Here is a 13819-nt window from a genome sequence, read left to right on the forward strand (position 1 = left end):
GGCCTGGATGGGGTGGGAAGGGGAGGGGCTTCAGATGGGCGTGTCCACAGCTGTGCTGCCATATTCTGCACGATTGCACCACTTCTGGGGTTTCCTGAAGCCTGAAGAACGTTTCAAGAGGTTCTCAAGAGTAAGAAAGTTGAGAAAAGCTGGTCTTAGAAGCTCATTGGGTGACCTGGGGCTAGAAAGCCTCTCTTAGATTAACTGGGACCAAATAGGGTGAGGGTCAGACAGCAGGAGGAGATTGAGACTATTACTACTAATAATATGTATTATCTGTCCCATCTCATGGGACTCGGGTATATTAAAGAAAAAAAACCATCTAGGAAAATATAGATTTAAAATAAATACATTTAAGTTATAAATATTAGGACTCAAACTAGCTGCCCGCTCTTCTGTTCAGAGTAAGGTGACCAGATTGTCCCACTTTTGGAGGGACATTTGGGGACAGTTGGCAAATTGTACTTACGTTGAAATTAAAAATATATATTACAATACTATTTATGCATTTTATGCGTTCTATGAAACTTTTTGTTGCTCCATTTAGACCAAATTTTTAATCAAGAACCTCAATGGTGTCCCACTTTACCAATGTTAAAATCTGGTCCCCTTAGTTCAGGCAAAAGAGGGGGATTGTAAGATGGCCGTCTGAGTTTCTCAGAGGGGTCTGACAGGGAGGCTGGCTGACCAGGCGGTTTCCAGGCCTCAGCTAAAGGCCTAGCGGAACAGCTGTGCCTTACAGGCGCTGTGGAATTATCTACGATCCAGCAGCACTCCGATCTCAGTTGGCAATTGAAAACAATCCCTAAACAAATAGGTAGCTAGAGAACAGTTTAAAGATACACCGTTACGAGCTCAAAGAACCACAGCCCCAAAATATAGAAAACTACTTTATTGGGACGCCATGACGAGACCCGGCGAAAACGAAAAAGCCCCCTTGCCTTCTGGGGAGATCACCTGGCAAGCTTCAGAAGATGTCCTCGTCGTAGACCACTTGGGACCGCTTGTCACGATGGGCCCCCTTGTAATTGTTCTTCACAGCTGGAATGCGAAGCAGGGGGTCAGGGAACCCGGCAAAAGGCCCAGCTGCTGCCCCCCGCCCCCCCCGCCAGCTGAAGCCCTGGAGGATGGTAAAGTATGGGAACCCTGTGGACCTGGGAGGCCTTCTTGAGAGCTGTGGCCCCAAACCCACTGAAGCAGGGGAACATTTTGATACATAAACCGATTTTTGGTGCTTGGTGCCCAGGTGTTTCCGGCAGTAGGGCAGGAGTGATTGAACCATGGCTCTCCTGATGTCCGTGGACAACAATTACCATGAGCCCCTTCCAGCATGGCCAATTGGCAGAGGCTCATGATAATTGCTGTCCACGGACACCATTTGGGAACCCCTGAGCGAGGGCAAACCGCAACTCTGGTGAGGCCAAAGGGAACCTGGGAGGGGTGGGAGAAAGACAATCGCTGCTCTTCCAGATGCCGCTGAGCCGAGCACTTCAAATTTCAAATGCACCAGAGAGAGAGAGAGAGGATCTTCCAGCTTCTGATCCTGACTGGCCTTTCACTTCTTTTCTTGCTGTCGAGCTGACTTACAGTGACCCCAAGTGGGGATTTTCAAGGCAAGAGGTGTTCAGAGGTGGCGTTGCTGTGGCCCAGGCATCAATGCCTGCAGGCATCTGCTGGGGAAACCGGGGCTGCACGCATTTCACCGGCAAATTGGGGAGGGGGGGGCACTCGCTCACAGTGTAATGAATCCTTTCTCAAGATTTAAAATCCAGAATGCAAAAACAGCGGGCAATATAAATCCACTCAACAGTGGGGCTGAATGCACGTCATCCAGAAAGAAAAAAGGACAAGTGCGACGCTGTCCTAAGCCGACTAGCATCCCAGGGTGTAAATCTTCACAAGTCAGAGTTCCTTTCCTCAGACTCCTGGAAGCTCATAACCCCCCCACACCCCCGACAATAGCCTTGATCTCTACGGTATTGCTGGATCTGAATTGAGCAGTCTTCAATTTAAAAGCTGCTGGTGCTTGCTGTTAAACCAATCTCCCCTTTCCTGGATGCCTCGCTCTGCCTGTCTCTCCCCTGTTCTGCAAAACCTTCCCTCACTGGATCCAATCCCACAGCATTAAGCCCAGGGTGGCAGAGAGAGGGAGGCGGGGAGCCCAAGAGGCCTCAGCTGCAACCAGCTGCAACCGGCTGCAACCGGAAATTCCGGCGTTGCCGCCTTTCCTGAGGCCTGGGGTTTCCGTTACAGTCTCCAAACTGTCAGGGTAGCTCCAGGAGGCTCCCCCCTGACCCCCCATCTAGATTTCACAATAATTGGAGCACAGGGTTCCGAAAGAGGGTGGCCCCCATCCCTCCATTCGATTCAATAGACTCTGTCCCATTTGATAGAATGGAGAGGATGGGGGCACTCTGTTTCAGAACCCCTGGAAGTGGACCCCACAGTCCAATCATTGTGAAATTCAAAGGGGGGTCAGGGGAGAGCCCCCCAGAGCTACCCTGATGGTTTGGAGGCTGTAACTGAAACCCCCACTCCCCCAGGCCCTGGGGAAGGCAGAAAGGCCGGAATTCCCGTTAAAGTCAATGGCACCATTGATTTTAATGGACCACCGACCAAGAAGCGGCCCGGATCGGGCCCCTGGTGCACAAGCCTAGTCTTGATGCCCCCCCCCACTCACCAGGCCCCCTCCTTCGACGGACACCCTCTTCACTTACCCAGAGATCCCCAGAGGGATTTGCCGATGGCCACCTCCAACATGGGCTGTTTGCGGGCGATGCTGACCTTCAGTGGCACGTCTTCTACGACCGCCTCGTTAAGCTGTCGGGGGGAGCAGTGAGCACAGGGTCGCCATCAGGGCACTCGGCTTGGATCTAGGACAGTGGTCCCCAACCTTTTTATCACCGGGGACCGGTCAACGCTTGAGAATTTTACTGAGGCCTGGCGGGGGGGGGGGGAGTCTTTTGCCGAGGGATGTCGCTGCTGCTGCCTGAGCCCCTGATCCGCTTGCTTTCCCTCCGAAGCCCCTGATTTCCCGCCGCCCACTGGGGGGCGCTGCCAGCAGCAGCTGCGCAGTGCCACACCAAGGGGGACCCCCAGCCATGGTGGCCGCTGGAGAGCACCAAAGGTGAGCTGGCGGCAGAGTGGCAGGGCAGCCCCCGAGGCAGCAGCCGGGGAGGAGGACGAGGAGGAGCTGCGGCCCGGTATCGACTGATCCACGGACCAGGACCGGTCCCCGGATCGGGGGTTGGGGACCACTGATCTAGGAGACCCTGGCTTGACTCCCCACTGGGCCTCAGAAGCTCCTCGAATAACCTGGGCCTACTGATTCGTTCTCGGCCTAACCCCCCTCCCGGGGCTGCTATCAGGAAGGTCAAGGAAAGGACAGCAAAGGGGGGGTATAAATGACCAAAAATGAGGTAAACCACTAAATCCTAAAAAACATCAGACTGAAATGGCTCGGCAAGCCACTAAAAGGACAGTTTTGCGGCTTCTGAAACATTATTATTATTATTATTATTATTATTATTATTATTATTATTATTATTTAGATCTATTTCCCGCCACTCCCCGTAGGCTTGTGGCGGGTCACAATAGTCTTATCCCCATTAAAAGACCCATTCAAAGACTTTTAAAACAATCCCAACATGGCGGAAGTTCTCATTATTCCCACCTCCTGCTATCAGAGCGGCAGGGACAGTGGGGAGGAGATCTAACTTACGAGGTCTGGGGGGGGGGGGAACGCTGGCACTCATTCGCTGACCCCGGCCTCAACCAAAAACCCTCCACATGGGGGAGGACTTTAAAGACCGCCGCATTAGTAAACACGCCTCCCGAGAGACCGGCCTGGGCGCTAGGCCTCTGGTTCTGCCGAAAGACTCCTGCGCCAAGCCTTTGCTCTCTGCAGACTGCGCCAGGCCGTCCTCGCACATCCCCACCCCCCACGGGCATCAGCTTCTCCGCCCCCTCCTTTCCCCTCAGACCCACCACTCTGGCCCAAGAGAGGAGAACCAGAAAGCAGCACCTCGACGATGGCCTGATCCGCCGACTCGATCGTCTCGTAGGTGACGAACGCGCAGCTGGGGAAATGGAGACAAGTCAGACTTGGTAAATGGCACCGTCCCAGCGCCTCTTCAAGAACGGACGGAGCTGGCTCAGACTAAGCCAGGCCACGATTGGTCCTCTAGCCCAGGGGTAGTCAACCTGTGGTCCTCCAGATGTCCACGGACTACAATTCCCATGAGCCCCTGCCAGCGTTCGCTGGCAGGGGCTCATGGGAATTGTAGTCCGTGGACATCTGGAGGACCACAGGTTGACCACCCCTGCTCTAGCCCAGCCATTCTCAAAGGGGCCCCTGGCACGTTGGAAGGGGGCCCCAGGCTGAAGGGGAGCCCAAGGGGTTTATGGAGAGGTCTTGGTGACGAAGCCAACAAAATACCCTTTGGGTCATTGATGGTGAGAGGTTTGACCTTTGTCGAGGGACAGAAAAAGAAATCATTTAATCCTTTCCTTGTGGGGCACTGGAATTCGTGCATTCAAGGACAAAAGTCAGGCACAGGCTTCTCTTGGTCGACCGCTCTAGAAATCTGTCTCACATAGATTAAGGGAAGATTCATTGGGTGCTACAGCTGCTTAAAGCTTTAAGACAGGGGTAGTCAACCTGTGGTCCCCCAGATGTCCATGGACCACAATTCCCATGAGCCCCTGCCAGCGTTGCTGGCAGGGGCTCATGGGGATTGTAGTCCATGGACATCTGGAGGACCACAGGTTGACTACCCCTGCTCTAAGACATGGACACAAGGGATGCTGTGGCTAGCTAGTTCGGCCTTAGCCCAGGCCCTTCTGGTCTAGCTCAGCATTTCTCAATCTGGGTTTCTTGATTTCTTAATTACTTTTCAAGCACCCAGGCTTTCAATATTCAGGGAGAAAAAGCAGGAAATGTGGCCCTCGGATAGATTGCCCAGTTCTGACACAACTCCCACTCATTTCAGCATGGCTTAGGCGGGAGGAGTCTGGGGCGAGCTGTGCCCCACGGTGATTTAAGGTGTGGCGGGACTCTGGCTTTCTGGCCTCCCCGGCCCTCCTGACTCACTTGTGGGGGTTGTCCATGCAGAGGTCGATGATTTTCCCAAAAGGAGAGAAGGCCGTCTGCAGCATGTTCTCGTTCATGTCCGTTCCGGAGACGTACACCGTGTTGCCCTTGCGTGGCGTCCAGCGGTCTGGAAAAAGTCAGAACAGGGGTGGGCTTGCAGCACTCAAAACGCCTCCGTATCGACAAGCGGGGGATTTGTGCTCTTGGAGCCCCACCGGCCACAGCCCTCTATAGCCCCTTCGCCTTCAAACACTGCTGCTTATAGAATCAGAGTTGGAAGGGACCTCCTGGGTCATCTAGTCTAACCCCCTGCACTAGGCACGACACTCAGGACCCTCTCGCTCATCCACTGTCACCTGCCACCCCCTTGAGCCTTCACAGAATCAGCCTCTTCGTCAGATGGCTATTCAGCCTCTGTTTAAAAATCTCCAAAGATGGAGAACCCACCACCTCCCGAGGAAGCCAGTTCCACCGAGGAACCGCTCTCACTGTCAGGAACTTCTTCTGGATGTTTAGACAGAATTTCTTTTGAATTAATTTCATCCCATTGGTTCTGGTCCATCCCTCCGGGGCAAGAGAGAACAACTCTGCTCCATCCTCTACATGGCAGCCTTTTAAATATTTGAAGATGGTTGTTCTCCCTGTGCCTCTTTAAACCTGAACTTCTCCTCGACACACCTGCACATCGACACACCTGCACATTGTTGCCCTGGTCTCTTGCTCTTTCCCCCACCCCTGAAAATGCCTCTCCAAATGTCACATTTCCCAGGAAGTCCAAACCACCGCCTCTCTCCAAAAAGATGCATGAATACATGTTAATTAAATGGCACAGCCTTCCCCCATCGCTTCACTCTTTGTCGACAGCCATGGTGCAGCGGTTAAGAGTGTGTGTGTGTGTGGGGGGGGATCGAATCTGGAAGAATCGGGATTCTCCACTCCTCCTCCACATGTTGCCAGCTGGGTGACTGTGGGCCAGTCACAGGTCTCTCAGAGCTGTTCTGAGCAGTTCTCTTAGAGCTCTCTCAGTTCCACCTGTCTCACAGGCTGTCAGTTGTGGGGAGAGGAAGAGAAAGGTGTTTGTATGCTGCTTTGGGGCTCCTTTGGGTCATGAAAAGTGGGATATAAAAATCAGCTCTTCTTCAGCCCCCCATTCCAGTCCTCGACTCCTCTGGGGCAAATTTTAGACTGCAAGCTGCACTGGGCAGGGGTTGGTTGTTAAGCACCTTGTCCCGTGGAACGAGTGAGGCCACCTTCCTGTCCAAGGTTTTCCGGGAATTCAAGTTTTAACGATTTCTTGTTGGTTTTAATGATGTGAATTGTATTATGCATGTTTTAATTTGTTTGTCAGCTTGGTAACCTGATGAGGGTGGAAAGGTGGGGGTGTGTTGTTGTTAGGTACGAAGTCGTGTCCGACCCATCGCGACCCCATGGACAATGATCCTCCAGGCCTTCCTGTCCTCTACCATTCCCCGGAGTCCATTTAAATAAATCTTGTCAAATCAAGTAAACAATTATGCCAAGAAGGGATGAGCGACTCTCCCGGGTAGGTGGAAATTTCCCCCAGGGGAAGGGAATGTCCTGCCAAGCCTAGGAGAAATATTTCTGTAAATCTAAACAAGGAATTTCAAAAATCTCATTTTATTTTAAAAGTAGGCGGTTAACCTCCCCAGTAACCTGCATGCTAGCTATGCGTGTGTAGTTCTTACACATGGGGTGGGGGAGAATTGAAGGGAACAAAGAGTAGGGGCCGGTTAAGAGCCAGCTTGGTGTGGGGGTTAGGAGTGCGGACTTCTAATCCAGCAAGCTGGGTTCGATTTTGCACTCCCCCACATGCAGCCAGCTGGGTGACCTTGGGCTCCAGACAGCACTGATAAAGCTGTTCTGACCGAGCAGGAATATCAGGGCTCTCTCAGCCTCACCCACCCCACAGGGTGTCTGTTGTGGGGAGAGGAAAGGGAAGGCGACTGTAAGCCACTTTGAGACTCCTTCGGATAGAGAAAAGCGGCATATAAAAACCAACTCTTCTTCTAAGGGATACTTGCCTTGCTAAACTCCCAGGATCCCACAAAATGGATTGAACCTCATGACAGCTTCTGCTTTGTTAAGTGTGCTGTTCCGAACCCCCCCTCCTCCCGGCCTCTCTAAAAGGAACTCCTTACGGCGGAAGTTGCCCTCTCGGTCCCGCTCCCGCTCCCCGCTCCCGGTCGCCGTCCTGTTCCCGGTCTCTCTCGCGTTCCCCGCTCCCGTTCGCGGTCCCGATCTCGATCCCTCTCGCGGTCTCTGCTCCGGTCCCGACTGTGATCCCGCAGTCGATCACTGGAGCTCACAAAGCTGGGGGGAAAGAGCACCCAAGGAGTATCGACAGCCAGGGATGGCGAGGGTCGAAAACAAGAATATTTCAACAGAGGAGCACCTCCAACATTCATGTGCCTCCTCCCATGTACTTCCGCACTTTCCAATACCAATCCTTTCCTTCTTCCCCTTAACTTGTGACCCCTTTCTCCCTAGAAGAGGAACCCCATCCAAACCCAGGGGGTAGATCCCCTGGATCTGTTCCACTAGCAGAATTGCTTCCCTGGACACCAGCATCCCTCATCCCTGGCTAGCAGAACAGATGGGCAGCCTCTATTACTGTGTTTTTTTTTTTAAAAACGTGTTTAAAACTCACCTTTCATACAGAGACTTCCTCTGGGGACGCCGCGACTAAAACCAAACAAAAACACCCATGATTTCACTGTCACCAACCAATATTTTTAATTTATTTATTTTTCAATTTATATACCGCCATTCCCCGACTGGCCTCGCGGCGGTTCACACAGTAAAGCGTGAAAATACAAATAAAACCCAATAAAACAACGCAATTAAACAACAAAAGCGGCTGTGGTCGCATCTTCTTTACCCAACCTAGCCCAGCTTGTTCAGCCAGAGGCCACATCCTCATTCCAGTGAGAGTGGGAGCCGGTCTGATGCGCCTTAGGGCAGGGGTAGTCAAACTGCGGCCCTCCAGATGTCCATGGACTACAATTCCCAGGAGCCCCTGCCAGCGAATGCTGGCAGGGGCTCCTGGGAATTGTAGTCCATGGATATCTGGAGGGCCGCAGTTTGACTACCCCTGCCTTAGGGGGATCCTAGTTGGAATGCCGGGACTCTGCCCCGGCCTCAACCGTATGCCTGGCGGAAGAGCTCCGTCTTGCAGGCCCTGCGGAAGGTTGATAACTCCTGCAGGGCCCTCAGCTCTTCCGGAAGGTCATATGTCAGAATCTCCCCCCTGGTTCTTCTGCCAGGATTAATTGTTGCCTGCGCTGTGATGCTTGCGAACTACATGCTTCTAGCACCTCAAGATCATTCTGAGTTGCAGGGGTAGTCAAACTGCGGCCCTCCAGATGTCCATGGACTACAATTCCCATGAGCCCCTGCCAGCAAATCTGGAGTTTGACTACCCGTCTAGTTTCCCATAGCCTCTAGAGTCCCCTGTCTCCCTCTGTTTCCTCCCCCTATCTCATGCCCTCCCCATCTAGCCTTTTGGTTTCCCTTTTGGTAGTAGATATTTGCTTTGTAGTAGATAGTCTGCCTTTGAAATGCATTCCCAAGGGGAGGGGGAAACCGTGCTGTACTGCTTAATATACCGGATTCTAGCCTGCAACCCTCAGTTTAATCAACATATGTGAAGGGATGTCTTCTGTCCTGATTAAAGAAACTTTCTTAAACAGAACTTTGGTTTATTGGAAACGGGTAGGCTTGTGCACTAAGGGCCCGATCCGGCCAATTCGGCTTCAGCGCCTGTTAAAAGTCAATGGTGCCCTTGACTACAATGGGAATTTTGGCTTTTCCCGCCTTTCGTGGGGGTGGGGAGGGGGGCTTACGTTACAGCCTCTAAACTTTCAGGGTAGCTCCGGGAGTCTCTTCCCTGACTCCCCTCTAAATTTCAAAATGATTGGTCCAAAGGGTCCACTTTTAGGGGCTCCCAAAGAGGGTGCCCCCATCCCTCCATTCTATCCAATGGAGCATCCATCCCATAGGATATAATGGAGCAGATGGGGGCACCCTCTTCAGCCTGCAGAGTAGGTTCCCGGATCTGCTTCCTTATCGAGGAACCCAAGTCCCAAGTACCTCTTGGAGGTCGTCATCTGCTGAGATGCTCCTCTGAAAGGGCTGGAAAGTCGGGGCGGGCCCTTTTTTCCGGATCCTAAAGACAAATGCGAAAGTTAAGCCCCTGTGGACAAACGACCCTGCCCAACGCCCCCCCCCCCCGTCTCAGCCCACCTTCCGTTTTCCCTCCAGAGTGCGAGAGCGCTTGAACCCCGAATTCTTGTTCTCGGCTTTAATGGCACTGATCGCCCCCGTTTTCACGAGCATCTTGGCCTGCTCCGTCGCTGTGGCCGTGTTCACCACCGGCTGGTCCGAGATGGCTGGGGGCAAAGAGGGAGAGAACCGAAGAGCCGGTGCTCAAGGGCCTGCTCAATCCCATCCCATGTCCCTTAAGAGCGTCTGACTTACAGCGTTTAATTCCACCCTGGCTGGCTTGACTGGTTGAGCTGTGTTGTTTCTTCAAGGCCATGAGGGCTTTTTTCTGGGGTGGGAAGAAAAACGGGAATTAAATTCCTTTCTTTTCTTAAGACTCTCTTCTTTCCGCAGCGAACCTCCTTTGCTGCTCTGTCCGTAGGCTCCCCCAAGCCGTAACTTCAGAGGAAGAAGAGGAGGATAGGAAGAAAGGCAGTAGACCAGTGGTTCTCAACCTGGGGGTCAGGACCCCTTTGGAGGTCGAACAACCCTTTCACAGGGGTCACAGCAGGGCAAGCAGCTTGGCGGGGGGGGGCACCATCCACCTGCGTCACCCACCCTCCCGTAGGGAAGTTCTGACCAGATCTGACCTTTTTCTTGAGTTTGGCAAATTTCTTCTGCAGAGCTTCTTCTTCTTCGGTCAGACCCGGTGGTAAGACAATCATGGCTGGTTGAAGAGGGCGCTCTCTGGAAGAAGCCGTGGGAAAGCATGAGTCAGCTGGGTCAGGGAACGGCTCTCCCGCATGGGGGCCAGGGGGTGGGAGGGCTGGGTACACATTGTACAGAAGATGCCCCAGGACAGCCTAAAGCAGGTGTAGTCAACCTGTGGTCCACAGGTTGACTACCCCTGGCCTAAAGGGACGGGGCCAAACGGTAGCTCTCCCGATATCCATGGACTACGATTCCCATGAGCCCCTGCCAGCACTGACAGGATCATGGGATTGTAGTTCATGGATGTCTGGAAAGCCACCATTTGGCCACCCCTGTCTTAGAGGCCTGGCCAGTCCAGCAATGGACTGGCTCCTATTTATCAGTGCTGGGGGGAAAAAAACCTCCTATCGTCAAAAGATCCCGTTTTAAAAATTTATTTCCATTCTTTGTAGTCTGTCTTTCTCTGCAGATCAAACAGAGCAAGTCAGTACAATCGACAAAATGGGCCATTCGGTACCCAATGTGTTAGGCTTGTAGCCAGGGTCACATTATGAATTTAATTCTGCCTTCCTGGGCCCCTCCCACCATAATAATATCCATATTGTAAAAAAAATGCAATAGCTTTCAATACTTCAACTTTGTTTTCTGTTGTAGGCAGACTATAATAGGCTTCCGTGAGCCCCAAAAAGGCAGGTCTAAGAGCATCTTGAACTAGAAAAGAGCAGAGTAACGCTGCAGACTAAATATTTTTGGCCTTTATCCTGGTAGGAAACAGGGATTTTAGGATATTGTGGAGTGGGAGGGGGGGAGCCCACAACTAGGGAGCAAACTCTGCCAGATGTGCAGAAACTGGAGAGAGAGAGAGCTTCTTCTTCTGAAATTGTATAATTCAAGCGACACCCAATGAAGGAGTGTCAGTAAATTCAGAGCTGGCAAAATAAAATACTTCTTCACCCAACGCATAATTATCTTGTGGAACTTCATAGCACATGACGTAAGGAGAGCCAGTAGCCCAGGTGGTTTTTAACAGGCAATTACAGGTTCATAATTTTAGGTGCATCAGCGGCTGCTAAGCCATGATGGGAAAATGGAATATTCTATTTACAGAGGCAGTGAGAGAGGAAGGCTTTGGCCTTCGTGCCACGCTTGTAGCCTTTTTGTCTGACGGAGAAGGCTCCATCGGATGGCCATGGGTTGAGCAGAGTTCTTATGAGTTCAGGTTTGGGAGAATACAGTTAGGGCTACCGGATCTTGAAAAGCCTGAGAGAAGACACCTTTCCTCACTGACATCGCTAGGACAAATCTCCCTCTAAATGTCCCTTCTATCAAAGCTGTGATCATTGCTACTAGGAATACGTCCAACCTTCCAATCCCAAAAGGGGGCATTTTCATCCCCTCAATGGACACCTCCTCCTCGAAAAAATGGATGTCCTCTAAAAAGAGGACATCTGTCAAGCCTCATACGGTATAACTCTAGGATCACAGGGACCTTATGCCCGTGGAAGCACATTTGTGTATCTAGAGAAGAAGAGTTGGTATTTATACTCTGCTTTTCAATACCCAAAGGAGTCCCAAAGTGGCTTACAATCACCTTTCCTTTCCTCTCCCCACAACAGACACCCTGCGAGGTAGGTGGGGCTGAGAGAGCTCTGAGAGAACTGCTCTGCAAGAACAGCTCTGAGAGGCCTGTGACTGGCCCAAAGTCACCCAGCGGGCTGCATGCGGAGGAGTGGGGAATCAAACTCAGATCTCCAGATGAGAGCCCACCAATAAACCCATCTGGCTTTTGGGGAGTGTCTGCCAAAGCATCGAGGCAGAGAACCTTTTGTCAAAGAACCGAGCTTGGCTATCAGCACCACACTACCTTTGGGCCAAAGTCAACCCAACAAGGTCCTCATCCTCATTCTGACCAGTAAACACCACCCCTCACCGAGGGAGGCTCGCTAGAACTTCCCATGACAGTAGAAACAGGTCTTTCAGAGCCCAGGCCAATCTCCATGCACAAGGACAAGGCCCAGTCCTGTGACCCATGATGCACTGGGACTCATGCCAACTATGTTCCTTTCCTCGCCGTGAGGTTGTCCCATAATGCACCAGGACTCACGGCAACTCGATCTTTGCATCCCCGGTCGGATTTTTGCACTCACCAATGGGTCCTTCTGTCTCCCTCGGCTCCTCTCCGGCGCATGCGCTCCTCTTTCTTCCGTCCACAAGCTCGCCGCACAATCAGGGCGGCGGAGGGAGGTGGGGGGAGGACAGTACTCATTTGCATAAACTGCCCCGCGACGCGAATTCCATTGGCTGATCACGTTTGTCAGGAAGACAGCGAAGTCGCACACAAAAAAGAGAAGGATGGGAATTTTGCATATCGCTGTTCATTGGTCGAACGGCGGAAGAGGAAACCGCGTTCGAAGGCAGTTTCTTATGGGGATCAAAGGCCGCTCATTGGCTCGGTTACATGGGAGGGCGAGATGGCCGGGGGTGGGGAAAGCACGTTCTAATTTGCATAGCGCTTTGCCATTGGACCACACGCTGTTTACTCCTCCTTTTCTAGAAGGCGGTAAGAATAATTCGGCTTCCCCCGTCCCTTTGATCACTTACCATAAGCAACAGTCCAGGAGCACCTTTAAGACCAACAAAGATTGATTCAGGGCGTGAGCTTTCGAGTGCAAGCCCTCTTCCTCAGACTATGATCTCCTTATGACAGGGAATAAGCAACTAGTTTCTTTTAAAATCAGAGTCCAGTAGCACTTTTAAGACCAACAAAGATTTATTCACGATAGATTCAAATGGTCTGTGTTGGTCTGAAGTAGCACAATAAAAATCCTTGATCATAGTCTCTGTCAGACTATGATCTCCTTGGTCATAGGCTGAGGAAGAGTGCTCGCACTCGAAAGCTCACGCTCTGAATAAATCTTTAAAATCAGAGTCCAGTAGCACCTTTAAGACCAACAAAGATTGGTTCAGGGCGTGAGCTTTCGAGTGCAAGGAATGGGTCTGACGAAGAGGGCTTGCACTCGAAAGCTCACGCCCTGAATCAATCTTTGTTGGTCTTAAAGGTGCATATACCCAGAATTAAATTGCATTGGCCTTAAAAGTACCCTGGACTCCAAATTCGTCCTGTTGCTTCAGACCAACACGGCTGACCACCTGAATCCAACAATACTCAGGTAGGCAGCCACGTTGGCCTGAAGCAGCAGAACAAATTTAGAGTCCAGGGGCACCTTAAAGACCAACACCGTTTGACGCAAGCTGCGAGCTTTTGAACTCCACTTGAACCCAAAGGATCGATGACCGGATAACCTTTTAAACCCAGCGTATTATTCCAGCCAGGCTCTTGGAACCGTTAAGCATCATTCTAGTGCACGTCTGTTGGATATATTCATGGTGCCGCTGATTTACTCTCTCCTTCCATAGGCAGTCTAGTGATTTCCTTTGCATGGTCTGCACAAGTGTTGCGTGCCCGCGGGAGCCCCCTCTTTGAATAAAACTCCGTCTCAAAGCTGCTCCTGGACTCCAACTTTGTCCTGTTACTTCAAAACCAACCCGAAACCAGATTCCCACCTGAAACCGGATTCAGACGGCGGCCCTAGGATCCCTTTACTGCAGGGGTAGTCAAACTGCGGCCCTCCAGATGTCCACGGACTACAATTCCCATGAGCCCCTGCCAGCATTCGCTGACAGGGGCTCATGGGAATTGTAGTCCGTGTACATCTGGAGGGCCGCAGTTTGACTACCCCTGCTTTACTGTAATCAATAAACTCCGTGCGGCTTGCGGAGCTTTCGCTTCCGCTC

At 51.8% G+C, this 13819-nt stretch overlaps 1 protein-coding gene across 1 annotated transcript; it reads right to left on the reverse strand.

Moving 5' to 3' along the window:
- Positions 1-877: 877 nt before the first annotated feature.
- NELFE (negative elongation factor complex member E) lies at positions 878-12094 on the reverse strand. The gene is given in 14 exon segments (XM_077331275.1): positions 878-1041; positions 2718-2820; positions 4025-4079; positions 5093-5245; positions 7245-7286; positions 7288-7329; positions 7331-7423; positions 7761-7795; positions 9203-9268; positions 9270-9278; positions 9356-9501; positions 9590-9662; positions 9964-10060; positions 11955-12094. Coding segments are annotated over 14 exon segments (1089 nt in total). The 5' UTR covers positions 12056-12094; the 3' UTR covers positions 878-967.
- Between the last annotated feature and the right edge of the window lie 1725 nt (positions 12095-13819).

This window comes from Paroedura picta, chromosome 3 (assembly GCF_049243985.1).
Source record: "Paroedura picta isolate Pp20150507F chromosome 3, Ppicta_v3.0, whole genome shotgun sequence".
Classification (NCBI taxonomy): domain Eukaryota; kingdom Metazoa; phylum Chordata; class Lepidosauria; order Squamata; family Gekkonidae; genus Paroedura; species Paroedura picta.